This window comes from Naumovozyma castellii, chromosome 1 (assembly GCF_000237345.1).
Source record: "Naumovozyma castellii chromosome 1, complete genome".
In the NCBI taxonomy this organism is placed as follows: domain Eukaryota; kingdom Fungi; phylum Ascomycota; class Saccharomycetes; order Saccharomycetales; family Saccharomycetaceae; genus Naumovozyma; species Naumovozyma castellii.
Window position 1 is genome coordinate 2,535,918 of NC_016491.1, and position 18,250 is coordinate 2,554,167.

Here is an 18,250-nt window from a genome sequence, read left to right on the forward strand (position 1 = left end):
AAAACAAATTCCTAATTAAAAAATGTATATTATTTCATTAAATAGACAATGGCACTTATGTTGCAGATGTATTATTATTATTATTATTATTATTATTATTATTATTATTAAACTAATTTTAAGTTAATTAAGGATATAAACTAAAATAGAAACTCATAGAAATTGTAATTTATTAAATTAAAATACTTCTTTGAAATAACCTTGTTCTTGTGAGGCTTCGTCTTCAACATCGCTTGGAACATCTTCCTTCTCCTCTACCTTCTGTTGGTCATCATGAAAGGAACCCTGTGAAAATCCACTGAATGTGGGTTTTAATGCAAGATGGTCCTTTTCAATTTCTTTTTCCTTCGGTTCCTTGTTCTCACTTGTGCTTTGTTTTATTGGAGAAACATCTTGAACTCCGGATACATTATCAACAGGTTTCTTTTCGGATTTATTTTTATGATCCTGAGCACTCCCTAGGAAGAATTTTCCTAAAGATAGACGCTTTTTCTTATTATTAGGTGAACTTTGTTGAATTTCAGGTTGAATTTCAAGCTCCTTTTCTGCAGGTTTTACTACAACATTCTCAATTTTCTCCTCCTGTGGGTTCATAGATACCTTCTCTACTCCAGCAGTTTGAGGGGATTTAATCGATTCATTCTCATCTTCTGTGATTTCATAAAGAGTTGGTTTTGCCAGTTTTCTTTCATTCTCACATTTCTCGAGATATTCCTTAGACGTCATTCCGATCAAACTTTTCACTTTATCTTCATCAAGTGTACCATCCCCACGAACCTCAGCAAGGTCTTTCATGGATTCTAAAAGAGCCAGTTTTTCTTTCTTTAACTCAATTTCTGTTTTATTGAACTCACCTTTACGTTCGTTGATTAATGCATCAACTTCTAATTGTTTCAAACGAGCTTGATTCGATGATAATTCAGCTTCTTCTTTGGCCTTTTGAGCTTCAAGTACTACATTATCATTCACCGTGGTTTCTAATTCCTTTTTATTTTCGGTCAAATCTTCCAATTTAGCATCTTCTCTCTCCTTTCTATTTTCTTGCCCTTCAATATCTTTTTGGTAACCAGCAATTTTTGCTTTATGAGATTCAATGGATTCATGCAGTTTATCAATACTAGTTCCAATATCATTCTTTTCTTGTAATAATCCCTCATGTTCATCTTGAGCCTTTTGTAGATCGTCATAATATGGCTGTAGCAACACCCCTTGTTCTTGGCGAGCATCAGAAATACTTGCTGCACATGCTGAAGTCCAATTTACAAACCCGTCATCAATATTTTTCTGTTCAGTATCAACCTTGTTTTGCATCTCTTTTTCGAAATTTTCTTTGTGTTCAATGGCTTGTTGTAGTTGGACACGTTTAGCTTCTAATTCCTTATCCATTTTAGCAATCATATCATTGTATCTCTTGTCTAATCTTTCCTTTGCCTCTGTCTTTTCCTTTTGATGCCTTGCTATCGCATCAGCTTGGACTTTTTGATTATTAGTCAATTTAGTACGCTGTAGATTATTCCATGAAGCCACACCAGCTGTATTTTCAGCTGTTCTCTTGGCAAGATCTACATCCATTGCTCTTTGTGCAGTTGCCCTCAAATCGACTTCACCCAAAATTGGATCTACCATCTTTTGTGCGATAGAATTGACATCTTGTGGAGTTAACCATAAGCCACCACCAAGGTTAATTTTATTGGAAACTGGTGTCTTTTTCTTAAATTGATCCTGCGCCCATGCCACAGCAGCTCTATTATACTCTTCATTGCCAAATAGACTTCTATTGTAATCCTCGCTATTAATAAGGGTCAACTCTCTGTCAACATTTGCCCTAGCCATTGTCATAACCTGTTCTGAGGTCAATTGTTTCAAATAGATATTTCTTAGTTGTTGTTTCTTCTCAATCTCCTTATCAATTTCCTTACCAGGTTCACTATCCTTAACAGAAACAGCAGCACTCAAAGCAAATTCTTGATTCTTTCTAAATTTAGCTAAAGTTTCATTTTCAATGTCTTCTCTCGAAGGTCCCACACTTTCCACTTTAGTATAAATCCCCTTCATTACCTTCTGAGATAAAACCAAATTTTTGTTATGATCAGCAGCATCAGTATTAAGTCCATAAGTGTAATTTCTACGTTCTGGATTCGTTCTTTCCTTAATTCTTGTTTCAGCCTTCTTAGCAGCCCCTTGCAATACTTTCTCCAAATTCAATTGATATTTCAAAGGTGGTTCCTCTGACGTAGTTGGGCTTGTCAAAGAATGTGCTCTAAGGACAGAACTAGCAGAACTTATTGAATATGTTTTGCTTGTCTGGCTTCTTTGAGAATCTGAAGAAGTTGGGGGTCTTGAGAGTGCGGTCATAGAGTATGCCTTAGAAGCAGCAGAAGATGAGTTTAACTTAGAATTGGATTGTTTGCTATGCATAACAGGAGATACAAGGGAATAACTCTTATTAGGCGATTGCCCCACTTTACCAGCTGCCTTAATGGCATTAGCATCCAATTTTCTTTGGTAACGTTCCACCGTAGGGGGGTTCTCGTGAGCGAAGAGAGATGCTACATCGGAGGCCAACTTGGAGTCAGGGACCCCCAAAGTAGGTTGATTAGCAGGAGATTGATAGACACCGTATTTTAATCTCGCCTTGTATAGAGCTTCTCTACTCAAGGGCTCCCCTGCAATCTGATAGATCGATGTTTTCTTGGATTTCTTGGAACCAACCGAGGTTATGGACCCAGATCTGGATGTCCTGGTCGATGTCTTGGGGTTCCCTGTAGTTATCTTATCTGCCTCAGTCAATGGAGAAACTAACGACATTTCGTATTAATTGTTTGTGTGTACTTTCCTTTCTTCTAGTGTATTTGGACAGGTTACAGCTATGTAGATTGTTATACTGTCCATTATAAATGGGGGCCAAGAGGGATATACCCATTGGCCAACTACTGCCCCGTATTATCCTGAGGGACCGGCTTCGACACTCGACGTGTATTGCACCGCACGGAAAGAAAGGAAGGGATATCATGGGATTCTGTCTCGAGCGAATAAGGGAAGGGCTCGAACTGATTTCCCCGTTTGGGACATTTCCTTCCTGTAATTACCCCATTTGGTCCTGTTGCCCCAATTGGGAAATGTAATGGGCCGTGAAACGCGATTTCCAGGTTTAACCCTTTTGGGAAATAGGTAAACATCAACTTTTTCAGATATTATTCAAGCAATGAACTTGCTGATGGAGGTTGGTAAGTATACGGGAAGCCGTGTACTCAATTCGGTAGTGAAGGTCAAACTGACTATTAAAGTAAGGAACACAGATTGGATTACCCTTTGTTAATTTAAAAAATAATAATAATAATAATAATAATAATAATAATAATAAATATTGAAGCCTCCTTGAACAATGAGTTACAACTTCGAAACATGCTTCTGGGATAAGGATGACGGGGGTGTCAATATTTTGCTTTCACACATTTCTGCTGGGATAAAATCCTGTGACACAATGGTCCATTTCTTTAGACAGAAATGCGAAACTGAGAAAGATTATACAAGAAGACTGGGTGCCATTAATGAGAAATTTTCAAAGGATCAGATTGCCAATCCTGAATTCGGGAACCTATCAAATTTGATGGACACTTTATTAGAGGTAGAGAAAGTGAAAGCACAAGCTCATGCGAAGCAGAGTGAAATTATATTTAGACAAGTTTACAGTGACGTGAAGGTTTTCGCTGCTGAATTGCAAGCAAGATATACCACTGTCAGTGGGAAGATTGAAAGTTTAAGATTAGATAAATACAATAAAAAGATGGGATGTGGAGACCTTGCTAAACGTTTGGAAAAGGCTGAAATTCGTGTTCGTGATTTACAATTGAATCAGAATAATATTATTGGTTCCAAAAGGGTAGAGCAAAATCAAAGAGATTTAGCAAAGTGGGAATCAAATAAACGTGAGTTTCAAAACCAATTAAACATTTTAAAACAGGAATATAAAGCCTCTCAAAAATATTGGATCCAAGAATGGGGGGAATTAACGATTGAACTTCAAAGAATGGAAACTGCTAGAATTTCCTTCTTACAGGCAAAGATGCAACAGTATCTACAAGCATCAATGGAAACATGTATTTTAGAGCAATCAAAAATGGATCTAATGATTAGTCGTTTAAGTGGGTTTACACCAAGTGATGATATTTCTAAATTTTCCAGCGAATATGGAACTGGGCGTCTAAAGAAGGAAAAACGAAATAGAAAGTCTTTTAACACTGATTTCGATAAAAGTCAAAATTCCTATTCTGTTGGGGGTCTTGAATCTGTCAATTCTAAAAGGCACTCTTATATTGATAATGTAAGAATGTTTTCATCACAGTTGAAACAAAACAGTTCCATAACTTCAGATGAAATTAATAGGAAACCAAGACCCGTTTCCGTTATTGACAAGATACGGTTACAAAAGGAATTACCCCATCCAAATATAACTCATTCTATTCCTAATGATGAACATATTTCAGAAATATATGAACCTTCCAACGTTTCTGCACCACAAACAATTTCAGATCCCTATGAGAATGACGACTCACAAGCCTACCCATTTCCACAAGTACGAAAAAGAGAGGCCACCACCAAACAAGACAATTCTTATTACTCAGAAGATAAGAATGATACTGTAAAAACAAATATATATAGCCCCAGAAGTACACAAGCGACTAAACAACCTGCTTCCTTTGGATCTGACTCTTCCCCCTCTGAATATTCTTCTAATTCAACTGATTTTACCACGCACGTTAAAAATCGTCAAAGTATTGACTCCATGACTACGTCTGTTAGCTCATTGGCGTCAAGTATTGACGACTCACAAAGGTTTGTGAAATCTTGGAATTCAGCAAACAGAAAAAGAAAATCAATGAGTCATATTCAATTATCAAGTTCTCAAATGGAGAACGAAGAAGAATCTAGAACGGGGATGATGCAGAATATAAACAATACAGAAAAGGACACTCAACGTAATGAACGTCCGTCAATGGCAAGAGCGGGAAGCACGGGTACTATTCGAAGGAATCATAGATCCGAAAACTTAGAAAAGGATTCACGTCATGATTTGGAGATACCGAACAACACTCAAAAGAAAGTCTCGGTATCAGGAAAACGTCTTCCAGGGAAAGTGTTGGATAATGGGATTATGGTAACTTTACCGATAAAAACAAAAAATGGAGAAACTGTTATACATTATGCCAAAGCATTATTCCCACTTTTAGAGACAAATGCCCCTGGTGTTGCTCACTTTGATCAAGATGATTATGTATTAATCACAGAGGTTATTAATGATAATTGGTATAGGGGAGAGATATACGATAATGATAGAATTGCTCCAGAATACAGTATGGGATTAATTCCTTTTAACTTTATTGAAATTTTGAGCTAATTCATTTCATTTGTTTAAGAAGGACAATACGTAAATTTTAGTGGTCTATATAAGTTCTAATATCAGAATCATATGAAGCTAAAGCAAAATAGATCTTTCGAAAGCGAGAGATCGCCGAGAGGAAAAGGAATTCAGAGGAATATAGTTTTAATTAAAATATTATATATGTATGAAAAATGCAATTCTCTATATGACTAAAAACGAAATACATTTTATTTCGACGAGAGTGACGACTGCAGACTTGAATCTATTATATCCGGTCCTTTAATTTCTGCCTTGTAATCTCCACGTTCTAAGTCCATATGATTAGTTTCCTTGGATTCTTGAATTTTGTCTTTTTCGATCCATTTCTTAAAAAGATTGACGAAAATACTTGCCGCTAGTACTTGTTCACTTTGATAAAGAACCAATGGCACTAAAAGCTTTCCCAAATTTTCCTTATTATCTCCAAATTGGGATGTAATAAGGGAAACCCCCAAAGCAGCCGTCTTAGCTGGTGCGCAAAACATAATGCAAACTGCATCTTCTTTACTGTAATAAAACGGCCTGAATATTTTATAGCTATAATAATAAAGCTTGGAACACTCGCCATAAATGGGCTCTTCAGGAAATATTTTAATAATGAACCATGGTCTTGCCAGCAGGAAGGCTAATAATGTGAAAAAGAGATAGCACCCTAGATTGAAGAAAACAAGAAAGACGATGCAAACATGAGAAACACTTGTAAATGCCTTTTGATGAAAAGCTGTTGAGAATGAACTAAACATGATTAAAAGCAACATGTAGGATCCAATTTTTAGATGATACTTCTTTAAAAAGTCCAGATATGCCTGAGTTATCTTGGGTAAAACATTCTGAATAACTTGACCAACGAATAGTGGAACAAACACTGACAACCCAACCTGTTTCATAACACGGCCATATAATGCACCAATACCATTTCCTGTTGCCGGATTCCCGTACTGAAAAGGATAGCTGCCGGTATACATCTGAACCAATGCTGGTGTAATAAAAGCACCCAACAGATTACCTATAAATACCTCACACACACAAAGAAGATCGTTACCTCCCGCATTTGTTGTCATGATCACATTAGATGCAACAGTTGTCGGACACGTAGTAGTCATTATAATTCCGATAAGAACCCAATCATCTATATTTTTATCATTTGACACTTTAATAGCCACACAAAACCCATATGCAATGGATGATGTTATTAGAAAACTCATAACGAGAATAACCAAGTGAGCTCTCCAATTTCCCATATTGGCCATCAGTCTTTTCGTTTTCATACTCAGTCCACTTTGCAAGAAGATCCATGCAACACAACCATATCCGATACTATATTGACCTTTGATCAGTCCGTCATCTCTAGCAAAATCTGGTGCAAATCGGGCAATGACAATAAAGACAGCCAAACAATAGAAGAACCACTGCGATTTTAGGTAATTTGTTACTGGATGGTTCCATATTTTGAAGAAAACTTCTTTTGATTTCGTCATTTCACTTGGTTCGATATACTTGTATAGGACCCATAGATGTCGGATATTGAAAGAACAATTCTTACCTTATGTTGTTATTGTCATAACTCCGTCTTTAAGTATCTCTTCGATTAGAGGATTGTTACGATGAAGTCATCCAGCTAAGTAAATTTCTTCTCGGAACTCGGGCCGAGCTCGATCCGAGACTTGCGTATTATCGACACAACACCCTTTTAGTTTACTGTACGTAATGTAATAAGTTTTCCAATGCTGTCGTTCCAGCTGTGGCTTGAACATTTCAGTGACCATATTGACTTTCACGAACAATAGGTTAGGGAATCTTATCACTGAACATACGTAGAAATTGTTATTAATCTCTGTGTATAATGTTTTTGCTCTGCGTACTTTGATTGGGATCTAAGCAAAGAAAGTAGAAGATAGAAAAAAAAATCTAACATGCTTAAGTCCTTAACTTCCCTGCTAATTTATCAGTGCATCTTTCCTGTGTAGATAAGACTATTACCTTTTATCTGAGAAAACGGCAAAAAACCTACCGAACTAGGAATTTCGGGCCCAAGTTCAACTAAGATTAATGGAGTTCGAGATTAAAACATGACGAAGTGATCAAGTGGCAAAACGAGAATAATGCCCAAGAGAACTCTCCTAAAGACAGGTTTAATTACATTAACATGGATTCCTGTCTTAATGACCGTAAATGACAAAGTTTGCTATATTTCTCAGATAAAGGGAAGCTCCATGCGACCTACTTTAAACCCTAGTGACTCAAGCAATGATTGGATATTGTTGTGGAAGTTTAGAAAAGATGCAGTGCAAAGAAATGATGTTATATTGTTTAAGTCACCAATGGATCCCAAAAAAATTCTTTGTAAAAGAGTAAAAGGTGTTGAACTGGATAAGGTTTTTACGAAGTATCCATACCCAAAGGATTCAGTTATAGTACCGAGAAATCATATTTGGGTGGAGGGTGATAATGTAACACATTCTATCGATAGTAATGAATTTGGCCCAATATCGAAAGGACTAATTGTAGGGAGTGTAGCAACTATCATTTGGCCTCCTTCGAGATGGGGTACCGATTTGAAAGAGACACTGGGAAGAAATAATATTCTTAAGAAAAATATAGATACTTGAATATTTTTTATCGTGCTATATGGTGAATAGTAATTATTAGTGATTATATGGTTGTTTTATGAATAAATAGTAACATGGAAATGCCAATGGTATGAATATCTAATTGTAGCAAATGCAAAATAGATTCAGAATGTATAGCTTTTGCTTTATATTGTTTACCTAGTTTTGTTTTTCGTCATCATCTTCCTCTTGTAATATGGAAGGAAATAATGACCTTCTGATAGGTCTTATTAAAGGCGTCTCTTGAATCGTGCCTTTCAGGTCTGAAACAGTAATTGTTGCTTCTGCAAAGTTTAAATCATCCTCGGTATCAATACCATTGCTATCATTAAATGCTAGTCTATTTCCTTCGGAAATGTTAGGGCTATGTGTTTGAAAACTGAAGTACGAGTTATTGTCGTCATCAATCATCACTTTCTTACCTGATGATAAACTATTGAAACTGTTTATTGATGACCGACTTATTGTGGATGGAGAACTACGATCTCTATCATCACAATCTCTTGAATGACTGAAACGATCGGTGTATTGCGAAAATGACAATCTTGGTGGCTGCTCCAAATCGAAAGATGAAGATGGAATAGAATCAAATTTGCTAGAAGTATCATTCAAAAATATGGAATGCGATGATTTTGCATCAGATTTATATAAGGAGAATGTCTCAGTGGATAATGACTGTAATTTCCTTAATGAATTTGTCCTTGTACTACTTCGCTTTGAGTCTGATCTAAATACACTCATCTTGTTCTCACAATCCATCAAATTCTCTTGTGAATCCATTCTAACATAGTTATGTGGGAAACAATGATTGGGGAATTTCTCAAAAAATGCTTTATATCCACCATCCAAGATTACCACGTCTGGATAGTATAATTTGGGGTAGTTCTCATGATTTAGAATTCTATCACAATTTCTCAAATGAGAAGCCAATTTGAGACCTCGATGGGTGCTAAACTCGCAATGGAAGATCAATAACGTAGGTGAGTTTCTATTGTTTTGAATATTTCTCAACAGTTTGGATTCTAAATCATCACGATTTGATATATTTATTGCATTTTTGATATGTCCACCTTCAAATTCATAATCAAATCTACAATCAATAATTTTATATGAATGATAATGGGGTGAAAAACTATTATTTTCAATTATATCATTTAACATTGTTGGCGATATTCTTTTAAAAAAATCGTGAGAATCAGTTTGTTCCTCCTTGTACGTTATATTACTTTCATCTATTATTGAGTCAAATAAGCTTGTGGTTGATTGCGGTATCTGATAATCAATATTATTTCCCCCATGAGAATCGGTAGGTGACGTATATATTGATTCTAGCGTCTTTACTTTCAGTTTGGAAACCTTTCTATCCTTATTCACACTGTCTGCACGTTGCATCTTGGAGATATTACCATTGCTATTTACACTATTTCTTCTGGAATGAGTGGATAATGGGGTTCCGCATTTGGAGTTAACAGATCTTCGCACAGTTATATTCCTACGGAATGTTGGGGAATCCAATATGCTATTACTTTGAGATATCCTTGTAGGACTTTCTAGATCATGCAGTGAATCTATTGATAAAGTCTTGTCATGATGAATGTTCGGGAATATTACACTTTTGGTGTCTATTTCAGCTAGTAAAGATGCTAAAGAAGGTTTCCCAAAAGGGATTGGTGATTCAATTTCCTCATTTAGTTTATGTTCTTGGTCATAAGAGTTTTCCAATTCATCATTAAAGTTTGAATTAGACTCATTTTCGAATAATTTATTGATTCTTTTGTTTTGTGATTTGAAAAGTGAATGGACATTTTTGAAGATATTATGTCCTTTTGAGAAAGGGCTGCCAATAGAAATCTTGTTCAAGTTTACTGTATTATTTTGCAAATAATCATCAGAGTTCTTTGAGTGATGTGTTGTCATTGAAAATACTAATAATAGCAAATTCGTGCTTGCTGAATGGGATTGATCTAGGAGAACTTCGAAAAAAAAAAACGATAGATGCTGAAATGGGAAAGTAAAGACGAGAATCTCTGAATATGGACAACTAGTTGTATTCAAAATCCTTGACTCTTGTATGTGTATTAGAAAGCCTCTCTTGGTTATTGTTTCAAGTTGTAATTGATCTAGTGGGGGGAATTTTTTTATGAACTAAACCGGTAATCCTATAAACAGACGCGAAACATTCCAAAAGTGATTATATAAGATAGAGTAAGTTTACTTAAAAAGATAATGATTTCAAAAGTCATTACTCGCATTTATATTTTTAATAACAAACAAATTTTGATATATAAAAAGATTATTAATTATTAGTCTCTCTCACTCTAGACATCACCTCTTTTCTTATGTGTCTTTATATGCTGTGCCAAGTTATCACTCCTACTAAACTTTTTGTCGCAAGTAGGACATGCAAATGGCCTTTCAGACGAATGAACCGACCTTATATGTCTCTTTAAATGTTCGCTTCTCCTAAATGCTTTGCCACAAGTTTCACATTTGAATGTTTTATTCTCATCACTAAAATTATATGACACAGATCTTTTTGCTGTTGTAGTTGTGGCTTTCTGACCGTTTAATAAAGGTGGTGATTGAGAGTTTCCTTTCAATTGCGAGCTTGTCACTATCGCAGATTTTCTTCTATTTTTATTTTTAGGTGGTGCGGTAACATTATTATTTTGCGTAATCTTGGTATTATTATTATACATCTGTTGATAGTTTTGGATGGGGATTGTATTTAAGTATGATGACGTTGGTGAAGAAAGATTTCTTTCTAATGATACAGATTGTAAAAATGGGCTTGGGATGAAAGTTGATTGTTGTTGGTTTTGTTGTGGAGGTGGCATATTCCCATTATTAGAATTTATCTGTGTAGGTATGTTATTGCCATTTTCAAAAACAATTGATGGGTTAACAAATCTTTCATTTGCCATTTTTAAATTATTGCTGTTATTATTGTTGGTGGTCCTCATATTACTATTGCTTGAATTATTGCCTGCATCAATTCCAGTAACAGATGAGTTTGAATTTGAATTAGAAACGTAAGTGTTGAAATTCTTATTATTTGCAAATGAAATTTCATTTGAATTATTATTGTTATTATGACTGTTATTATTGTTATTATTGTTATCGTTAGCATAAATGGAGGAATTGTTCGTGTTACCATCAGTCCAAGGAACCACATTTAAATTCATTGGTACTCTCCCATTTTCATATAGCTTGGAAAATACTTCAGGATTTAAAGAACCATCCAGTACTGGCAATGATGCTCTTTGTTGTTTATTAATACTGTACCTTCTTTGATTCTGTTGTTGTTGCTGTTGGGAATTTTGTTGAGTGAAGTGTGTTGGGGATTGATGTATAGTGTTGTACGTGGATATTCTCTGTAGTTGAGGTTTTTGAGAATGCATTAGTTGATTCGACTGGGATATGTTAAAACTGTTTGGACTTCCTGGATTTTGATCATTGACTGAAGGATTTGTTGTTTGATTTAGGGCGAAGTTGATGTTATAACCATTTAATGTTTGAGATATGTCATTATCAACATTGAATTGAGTGGGCATCGTTGTACTTGACGGAGATGTTGTTGATGACATGGACTTTCTCAATTTATTATTATTTGAATTTCTTGAATTTGGTAAATTCCAAAAATCAATAGAATGTGAAATAGAATTCCTGCTTGCTGCAGTTGCGGGTGTATTCGAATATGGATATCTGTTGGAAACTATCGTACTATGTCTCCTGTCAAAATCGAAAGTATTAAATTCATCAAATTCATCTTCATTATTAGAGGTAGCATTATCTAATAGAGAGGTAGAATTTGAGGTTGAAGTTGGATCAATGTTACTGTCCTCTAATAACGAATTTAATTGATTGGCGTTGTAAAAATTATCAATATTGGAGCCAGGAGCCATTGGTGCCGTAAGAGTATCATTTGAATTGGGCGATAAAGGTGTACTAATTAAATTACTATTAGCGTTGTTGTTTTGGAATTTCGTAACGCTATTAGAATGTGACACAACATTCGAATTAACGTTATTATTAACCAAGGGAGATAATGCACTTGTGGGTGAAGCAAAATCCTCCGTTGATATACTATTTGATGCAGTTCTTGTGGCGGTTAGTGGTGCAACATTAGTATTGTTGTTATTATTATTAATACTGTTACTATCGTTTTGATAAGGTATAGTTACCGTAGGAGAGTTTAAGTTTGTCAAGAAATCATCCATATTACCCGCAGCATCGTTGGTATTTGTATCAGTTATTGGAGATCTATCCTTTGCAAACATATCCTGATATTGTCCATTATTGGCTTCATCGATATTGGATTGAGAATTAGTTAAATTATTATCCGGACTTAAAGATTTTATAAATTCCTCTAAATCATCAGTTTTTAAATCTGGACCAAAATTTCTGAAGCTTCCATTTGTATGATCAAGCTGTGTTATTGCTGATACAGATGATTCATTTGTAGCGTACCCATTTTGGCTTATGTCATTCAAAGTAGGTTTAAAAGTATTATTATTCGTTTCCGTATGATTGACAGCAGTTGGTGTTGAGTTCAATCCGCTGGAAGAGCTCTGGAAAGGTTGGTTAATGTTAAAGGAATTGATTGTAGGAGATTGAGCTTGACTTAATAATTCTTGATTGAATGACATGGATGAATTTTTTTTACTTTCTTCGAACGGCTTTTCCCTATTTTGAAGTGGATTATTTTGATTGAATGCAGCTATTTCTGATTCCAAGGATACCGGTATGTCGTTTGTAGTAAAATCTCCAATGTCTTGGAATTCCATGGTTGAGTTTATGTTACTGTTTTGTATCCGATTTGAGTAGCCCCTTCTGTGACTTCTAGGGATTATGAGCAGGTCTGCAGTAGTTTGTATTGCCTAGCAATATATAAAAGTAAGGTCTGTGTATTCCCTGGGGACAGCAGCGTGGGAGGGTAAAGACAAGTCTGGTTTAACACTGGTGGTGGCCAAGAATGGAGCAGTTCTGTGAAAGTTTTCCGTATTGAGTTTGGAGTTTTCTTTTTCTTATTCCCCATGGAAACAATACTTGTTGTGCGCCGGTCGCGCTTCCAGTTTCTGTTCTATGCGTTAGGCTTGAAACTTCTGTCTATATATATATAAATATAACGTTATATGGTCTACTTATCTGATGTTGATGGCTAGGGCATCCTTCCTCTCCTCCCAGATCGTCTTACCGCTGCACGCACACACCTTCTTGTTGTTCTCCCACACACCTGCACTTCTGGCGACAATACCGCAGATGTCGTATCTCTCATCGCTGATCTCGTCCGCAACTCGAGAGATCACAATACTACGTCCAATCAACTCCCAAACTTGCAAAGAACTGCTCAAGAATGCTTGACCACTGAACAATTTCTCATTTAAGTCGCTTTGATCGTTACATTCAATGGGTTCATCGAATTTATGGAAAACTTTACCACAACTTTCAATGCCGCCAGAGATATCACCACACTCGTGAATGGCAGCTAAATATTTCCCCGCTTTAGGAACCCCATTGATATTGACATCAAACAAAGTCTTATCGTCACGGACTTGCACAATTCTCACCAAGCCTCCGATGGGAGAACTGAGAAGCTCATTCTTTGCCTTATTGAAAGTCTCTAAGATGGTAACGGCGGCCATGTTAGGTTTGTTACCGGCTCCTCTAATAATTGTATCATAGCCACGAGATCTTAAACTCTTAATGACGACTGATGGGGCTATGGCACTATTTAACGCCATCAATTGTTCCTTGATATCGAATTTAATATCTTTAATCTTATCATGGTCTACTTGTGGAAGAGACTCTAGCAAACTTTTCTTGATATCATTTGTACAATTCTCACAATGCATTGGAATGGCATATGTGGCTTCAAAATAATCATCGTTCGAAGTAGTCATCTTGGTTATGAATATATATGCTTGTGTGCTTTTTTTGATTATATAGGGTATTGTTCAGTGTTAAATCTCTGACGCTATTTTGTTTTTTTCTCGTTCTTATTTTATACGACACCCCTTGGAACAACTGATGTTAATGGTTGATTTGTCATATACTACTAATGTACACATGCTAAGTAATTATGGCCTCTTAAAAGAGGTATAAACGTATGGTAATGGTATGATATTATTATTAATGTATAATGATAAGAAGAATCTTAATGAAATAATTAAATGCTTACTCTTCTTCACTTATATCGTCGTCCATCTTATTCATTTCTGCCTCCAAACTTTGAGCGAATTCTTCGTCACTGGAATTTTCGTTATCATCATTGGTAGTGGCATCAGCAGTGACAACTGGGTTCTCCTCCTTCTGTGCCACTACAGGTGGAAGTATTGGCCCCTTCTCAGTTTCTGTAACCACAGGTGTAGGTGGATTTGGTGATTTACCAGCACCTGGAAGCATTAACGTGGCATTAGCTTCACGTTTCTGATTTTCTCTATTTTCCTCATGAGGCAGTAATGTCGGTGGAGCAGGTCTTTTCTTCTTTGTTTTAGGTTCCATTTCATCATAATCCTCATATTCAGTTTTCGCACTCCTCTTTGCCTTTTTATCAGCAGCCAACTTCTCCTTCTTCTTACTCTTGCTCCTATCACCTTCAGCATCAGGTGCATTCTCATCACCCTTCGTGGCTGAATTTTTTTCCAATTGATCATTTTCATCTTCATCATCAGAGAGCACCCTCACAGTCTTAGTTCTTGGTCTCTTCGAACCAAACCTTCTCAACGCCTCATCTATATTCAATCTATGTTTCAGTAACTCATCATATAGGTCTTCAGTCAAAGAAATACCCTTTTTCCCAGGTCTCATCTCCCCAGAGGAAGAGTCCAAATAGTATTCTCTAATATCAATCAAATTAATATTCCTAAATTGTCTCACAGTGACTCTTTTGTTCTTACCGAGATCAAAGATAGCATCAGAGGCACCTCCTAATCCTACAGGTAACCCATTATTGGACCCTCCTGCTGCTCCACTACCGTCATTATTGTCCTGTCTCTTTCTATTTCTATATCTATTGTAATATGACATTGTTGATTCGATTGACAGTCACAAATTCTATTAGAATGGGGAAGAATAGAGTGCAAATAAGAAGTTAGAACCCTGCAATTAATCAGGGACCCAATTCATAAAGTAATTTTTTTTCCTCTTAGAAGTTAGATCAGAATCTTTTTTTTTCTTCTGCAAATTCGTAAAGCTGAAAATTGAAACATGAGATTACATAAGCTAATTCTTTAAGGGTAAGAAGACTTACAACCAATGATCTACTGTTAAGTCCATAGTATACCACTCCCCAGACAAAAAACTTACTAAAATCGCAAACAACAATCAAAATGGGTCTCTATTTAATGGCATTGTTTACCATATTGACTGGAGAGATGAGTTTCCTCTCTCTAATTGTCCTTCCCCTACCACTTGTGGTAAGGAGAGTAATATACAATCATATGTTTTTGCAACTAGTGAATAGCATGAGGTTCAGAACCATAGCAGTTGTGGGGGGAATGATAGTATCGTTATTACTAGTGGATTCTTGGAAACGAGCAAACATTAAAGTTAATCCCTATAGTTATGAACAAGACCATTCTACAACACCTATACAAATATTGGCTACGAGAGCATATAATCAAAGAAATGTATATTTGTCAGGATTTATTCTTTATTTTGGAATTTGTATCGCTACGGTTATGATCATTATTGGTAAGATTATTCGCTTTGAAGATGAAGTCAAGGAAAAGAAGGAATTATTGAAAGATATAAACCTCTTGAAGGCTGACAAACTGGAAAAGGAGAAACTTTTGAAAGAAATAAAGAAGAAGATTCAGCTACTTGAGTACGAAAAGAGAAAATAGCTATTTACTAGTTTTTTATTATTAATATCATTAATAAATTTAAAACTTGGAGAATCTAGGCGAATTCTGGATGTTCGATCCCTGAATCCCAAGTCTCATTGAAGTGCGATCCAAATATTTTACTTTGAATCGTTTCAACCATTTCTATTTCTTTACTGCTGAGTGGGACTCCCGATTGAACTTCTTGAAAGGTTTTTAAACTGTCTTGTAATTCTTCAACAGAACTGACACCAATGATGGTAGGGCCATAAGGTATCCATTTTGTGATGGCATATCTGAGAGCCAACTTTGCCAAATCAACCCCATTATCATGGCAATATTTGGCTGCCCTGTCTGAACATTTCCGTAACTCTTGAGAAGCAGGATGGAACTGTTTCGTCTCCTGCCTTCTTAACAAAGACATACTTAAAACTGAAGCATTACTAATCATTTTAACTTGGCATTGAGATTCAAACTTTTCTCGATACTTACTCAATGTAATATTCTGTAAATTCAAATTACAGTATGACAATATCGCATCTAATGGGCCTATACTTGTATCCTTCTTAGCGCAATATGAACTCAAATGGAAAAGGTAATCCACGGGATATCCAGATATCCCAAATCGTTTAATAATCCCTTCATTTTTTAATTTCTTCAATTCTCGTAATGCCACTAGACTATCTTTCATATTTACAAACTCCACATCATGTAAATATACTAGATCCAAATAGTCACTGTTTAATCTCTTGCAGGAGCGTACAACACTTCTTCTAACATTATCAGCAGAATAATCAAAGGAATCCAAACTTAACCTACCCACTTTAGTACAGATTAAATATGAATCTCTTGGGAATTTATCACCCAAATTATGTAAAGCTTTCCCTATTAAAATTTCACTATTTCCGTAATATGGTGAAGTATCGATGCAATTTATTCCATTTTCAAAGGCAACTCTAAGTATTTCCACTATAGGTATGGATTCAGGATCTTCATTATATTGGGCACTAAATGGGGCACCACCGATAATTAGACGTGGAAATTCCATCTCTCTTGTTTATCCTGTTCACCAATTAGAATGCATTGTTCATATTTATTTGCCGATGTGATTAATTAAATAATGACATTTTTTACGTCGCTTACCCAGTTGCGAATTTTCAGTGGATCATTGGAATGAACACTCTCTTAATGGTAAACTAAGCGTAGTTTTAGGATATGTCATTAAGAAGGTGATCAGAGGTTAAAATATTAGGCCCTCAGTATATTAAAGTGTTAGCAAATTAACTACCTAGGAATGGAAATCAATCAGCTCACAAGAGGAAGTAAAGTTAAGATAGTGGAACAGAATGAATCCGACAGAAGGATCGCTGAAGCTCCTAAGGTCCCAGGCAAAATAGCTGCAACTACGCAGGCAGTTTCGGATGATGAAGGAGATCTTGAATGCGGCGAGGATGAAGACGATGAAGAGGAAGAAGATACTCTCAACCTCAATAGGGAGGAATTAGCGATAGACGTGGGAGAGGATGACGAAGAAGAGGAAGAAGGAGATGAAGAAGAGGACCTTGAACTGGAAGAGGAAACAACTCCATCATTACGAAATACACCTACTGGCGATGCTTCCGATCAATTAGGAGGCAGTCCGGATTCCATGAGACAAAGAATACCCATCAAATATATCGAAAACAAGACGCGAAGACATGTTACCTTTGCCAAGCGGAGACATGGGATTATGAAGAAGGCCTACGAACTAAGTGTGTTGACAGGAGCTAATGTCCTTCTGTTGATCCTTTCGGGATCCGGCTTAGTATATACTTTCAGCACGCCTAAATTAGAACCAGTGATACGAGATGAAGAGGGAAAGGGATTAATACGAGCATGCTTAAATGGTCCTGATGGTGACAGTGCAGCTATATTCTATCCTCCCAATGAACTTGAATAAACGACTAACTTCCATGGACTCTCGACAGCGTTGCCATTACCCGCAAAAGCACGTGCACGCTTCTCTGTTTTCTAAGTTTTTACTTTAAATGGAAAAAATCCCGAAAGAGTAACTTTCTTCTTCAGTTTTTCGTTGCTAGGAAATCTTCTTCATTAGGCAATATTCTATTGATATTAGATCATAATCCACAAATATAGTTGAATATTGAAATTAAGCTACAAAGGAAAGAAGAAACATTCACAGTTCTGCGAAAATATATCACATTGCTTTAGTTTACAATTAGTAAGAGATCCACGTTCAGCTTTGTTTACGTGTCTTACTTCCAATAAATTCAGTCATTCACCACACCTTTAGCTGTAGAGATCTAGACCATAACAGAAATCAAGTATCTTGTATAAGTTTCAACTAATCATACATTTAACAATCTGAAAATAACGCTCTCAGTTTTAAATTG

At 36.0% G+C, this 18,250-nt stretch overlaps 11 protein-coding genes across 11 annotated transcripts; 4 read left to right on the forward strand and 7 right to left on the reverse strand.

Moving 5' to 3' along the window:
* Positions 1 to 177: 177 nt before the first annotated feature.
* Positions 178 to 2,808, reverse strand: EIS1 (Eis1p; the record flags this gene model as incomplete). The annotated part of the gene is made up of 1 exon (XM_003674176.1): positions 178 to 2,808. One exon carries the CDS (start codon positions 2,806 to 2,808, stop codon positions 178 to 180), a length of 2,631 nt encoding a protein of 876 aa, XP_003674224.1.
* Positions 2,809 to 3,385: 577 nt separating this feature from the next.
* Positions 3,386 to 5,398, forward strand: HOF1 (formin-binding protein HOF1; the record flags this gene model as incomplete). The annotated part of the gene is made up of 1 exon (XM_003674177.1): positions 3,386 to 5,398. One exon carries the CDS (start codon positions 3,386 to 3,388, stop codon positions 5,396 to 5,398), a length of 2,013 nt encoding a protein of 670 aa, XP_003674225.1.
* A 212-nt stretch (positions 5,399 to 5,610) lies between these two features.
* RCH1 (Rch1p) lies at positions 5,611 to 6,900 on the reverse strand (the record flags this gene model as incomplete). The annotated part of the gene is made up of 1 exon (XM_003674178.1): positions 5,611 to 6,900. The coding sequence occupies one exon, from the start codon at positions 6,898 to 6,900 to the stop codon at positions 5,611 to 5,613; it is 1,290 nt and encodes a 429-aa protein (XP_003674226.1).
* Positions 6,901 to 7,524: 624 nt separating this feature from the next.
* On the forward strand, positions 7,525 to 8,031 carry IMP2 (endopeptidase catalytic subunit; the record flags this gene model as incomplete). The annotated part of the gene is made up of 1 exon (XM_003674179.1): positions 7,525 to 8,031. The coding sequence occupies one exon, from the start codon at positions 7,525 to 7,527 to the stop codon at positions 8,029 to 8,031; it is 507 nt and encodes a 168-aa protein (XP_003674227.1).
* Positions 8,032 to 8,190: 159 nt separating this feature from the next.
* On the reverse strand, positions 8,191 to 9,948 carry MIH1 (putative tyrosine protein phosphatase MIH1; the record flags this gene model as incomplete). Its single annotated transcript, XM_003674180.1, has 1 exon — positions 8,191 to 9,948. The coding sequence occupies one exon, from the start codon at positions 9,946 to 9,948 to the stop codon at positions 8,191 to 8,193; it is 1,758 nt and encodes a 585-aa protein (XP_003674228.1).
* A 401-nt stretch (positions 9,949 to 10,349) lies between these two features.
* Positions 10,350 to 12,818, reverse strand: MSN2 (stress-responsive transcriptional activator MSN2; the record flags this gene model as incomplete). Its single annotated transcript, XM_003674181.1, has 1 exon — positions 10,350 to 12,818. One exon carries the CDS (start codon positions 12,816 to 12,818, stop codon positions 10,350 to 10,352), a length of 2,469 nt encoding a protein of 822 aa, XP_003674229.1.
* A 357-nt stretch (positions 12,819 to 13,175) lies between these two features.
* Positions 13,176 to 13,934, reverse strand: CCS1 (copper chaperone CCS1; the record flags this gene model as incomplete). The annotated part of the gene is made up of 1 exon (XM_003674182.1): positions 13,176 to 13,934. One exon carries the CDS (start codon positions 13,932 to 13,934, stop codon positions 13,176 to 13,178), a length of 759 nt encoding a protein of 252 aa, XP_003674230.1.
* Positions 13,935 to 14,208: 274 nt separating this feature from the next.
* Positions 14,209 to 15,060, reverse strand: SUB1 (chromatin-binding transcription coactivator SUB1; the record flags this gene model as incomplete). Its single annotated transcript, XM_003674183.1, has 1 exon — positions 14,209 to 15,060. One exon carries the CDS (start codon positions 15,058 to 15,060, stop codon positions 14,209 to 14,211), a length of 852 nt encoding a protein of 283 aa, XP_003674231.1.
* A 302-nt stretch (positions 15,061 to 15,362) lies between these two features.
* Positions 15,363 to 15,878, forward strand: YET2 (Yet2p; the record flags this gene model as incomplete). The annotated part of the gene is made up of 1 exon (XM_003674184.1): positions 15,363 to 15,878. The coding sequence occupies one exon, from the start codon at positions 15,363 to 15,365 to the stop codon at positions 15,876 to 15,878; it is 516 nt and encodes a 171-aa protein (XP_003674232.1).
* A 55-nt stretch (positions 15,879 to 15,933) lies between these two features.
* Positions 15,934 to 16,905, reverse strand: ARA2 (D-arabinose 1-dehydrogenase (NAD(P)(+)) ARA2; the record flags this gene model as incomplete). Its single annotated transcript, XM_003674185.1, has 1 exon — positions 15,934 to 16,905. The coding sequence occupies one exon, from the start codon at positions 16,903 to 16,905 to the stop codon at positions 15,934 to 15,936; it is 972 nt and encodes a 323-aa protein (XP_003674233.1).
* A 246-nt stretch (positions 16,906 to 17,151) lies between these two features.
* On the forward strand, positions 17,152 to 17,796 carry ARG80 (Arg80p; the record flags this gene model as incomplete). The annotated part of the gene is made up of 1 exon (XM_003674186.1): positions 17,152 to 17,796. One exon carries the CDS (start codon positions 17,152 to 17,154, stop codon positions 17,794 to 17,796), a length of 645 nt encoding a protein of 214 aa, XP_003674234.1.
* Between the last annotated feature and the right edge of the window lie 454 nt (positions 17,797 to 18,250).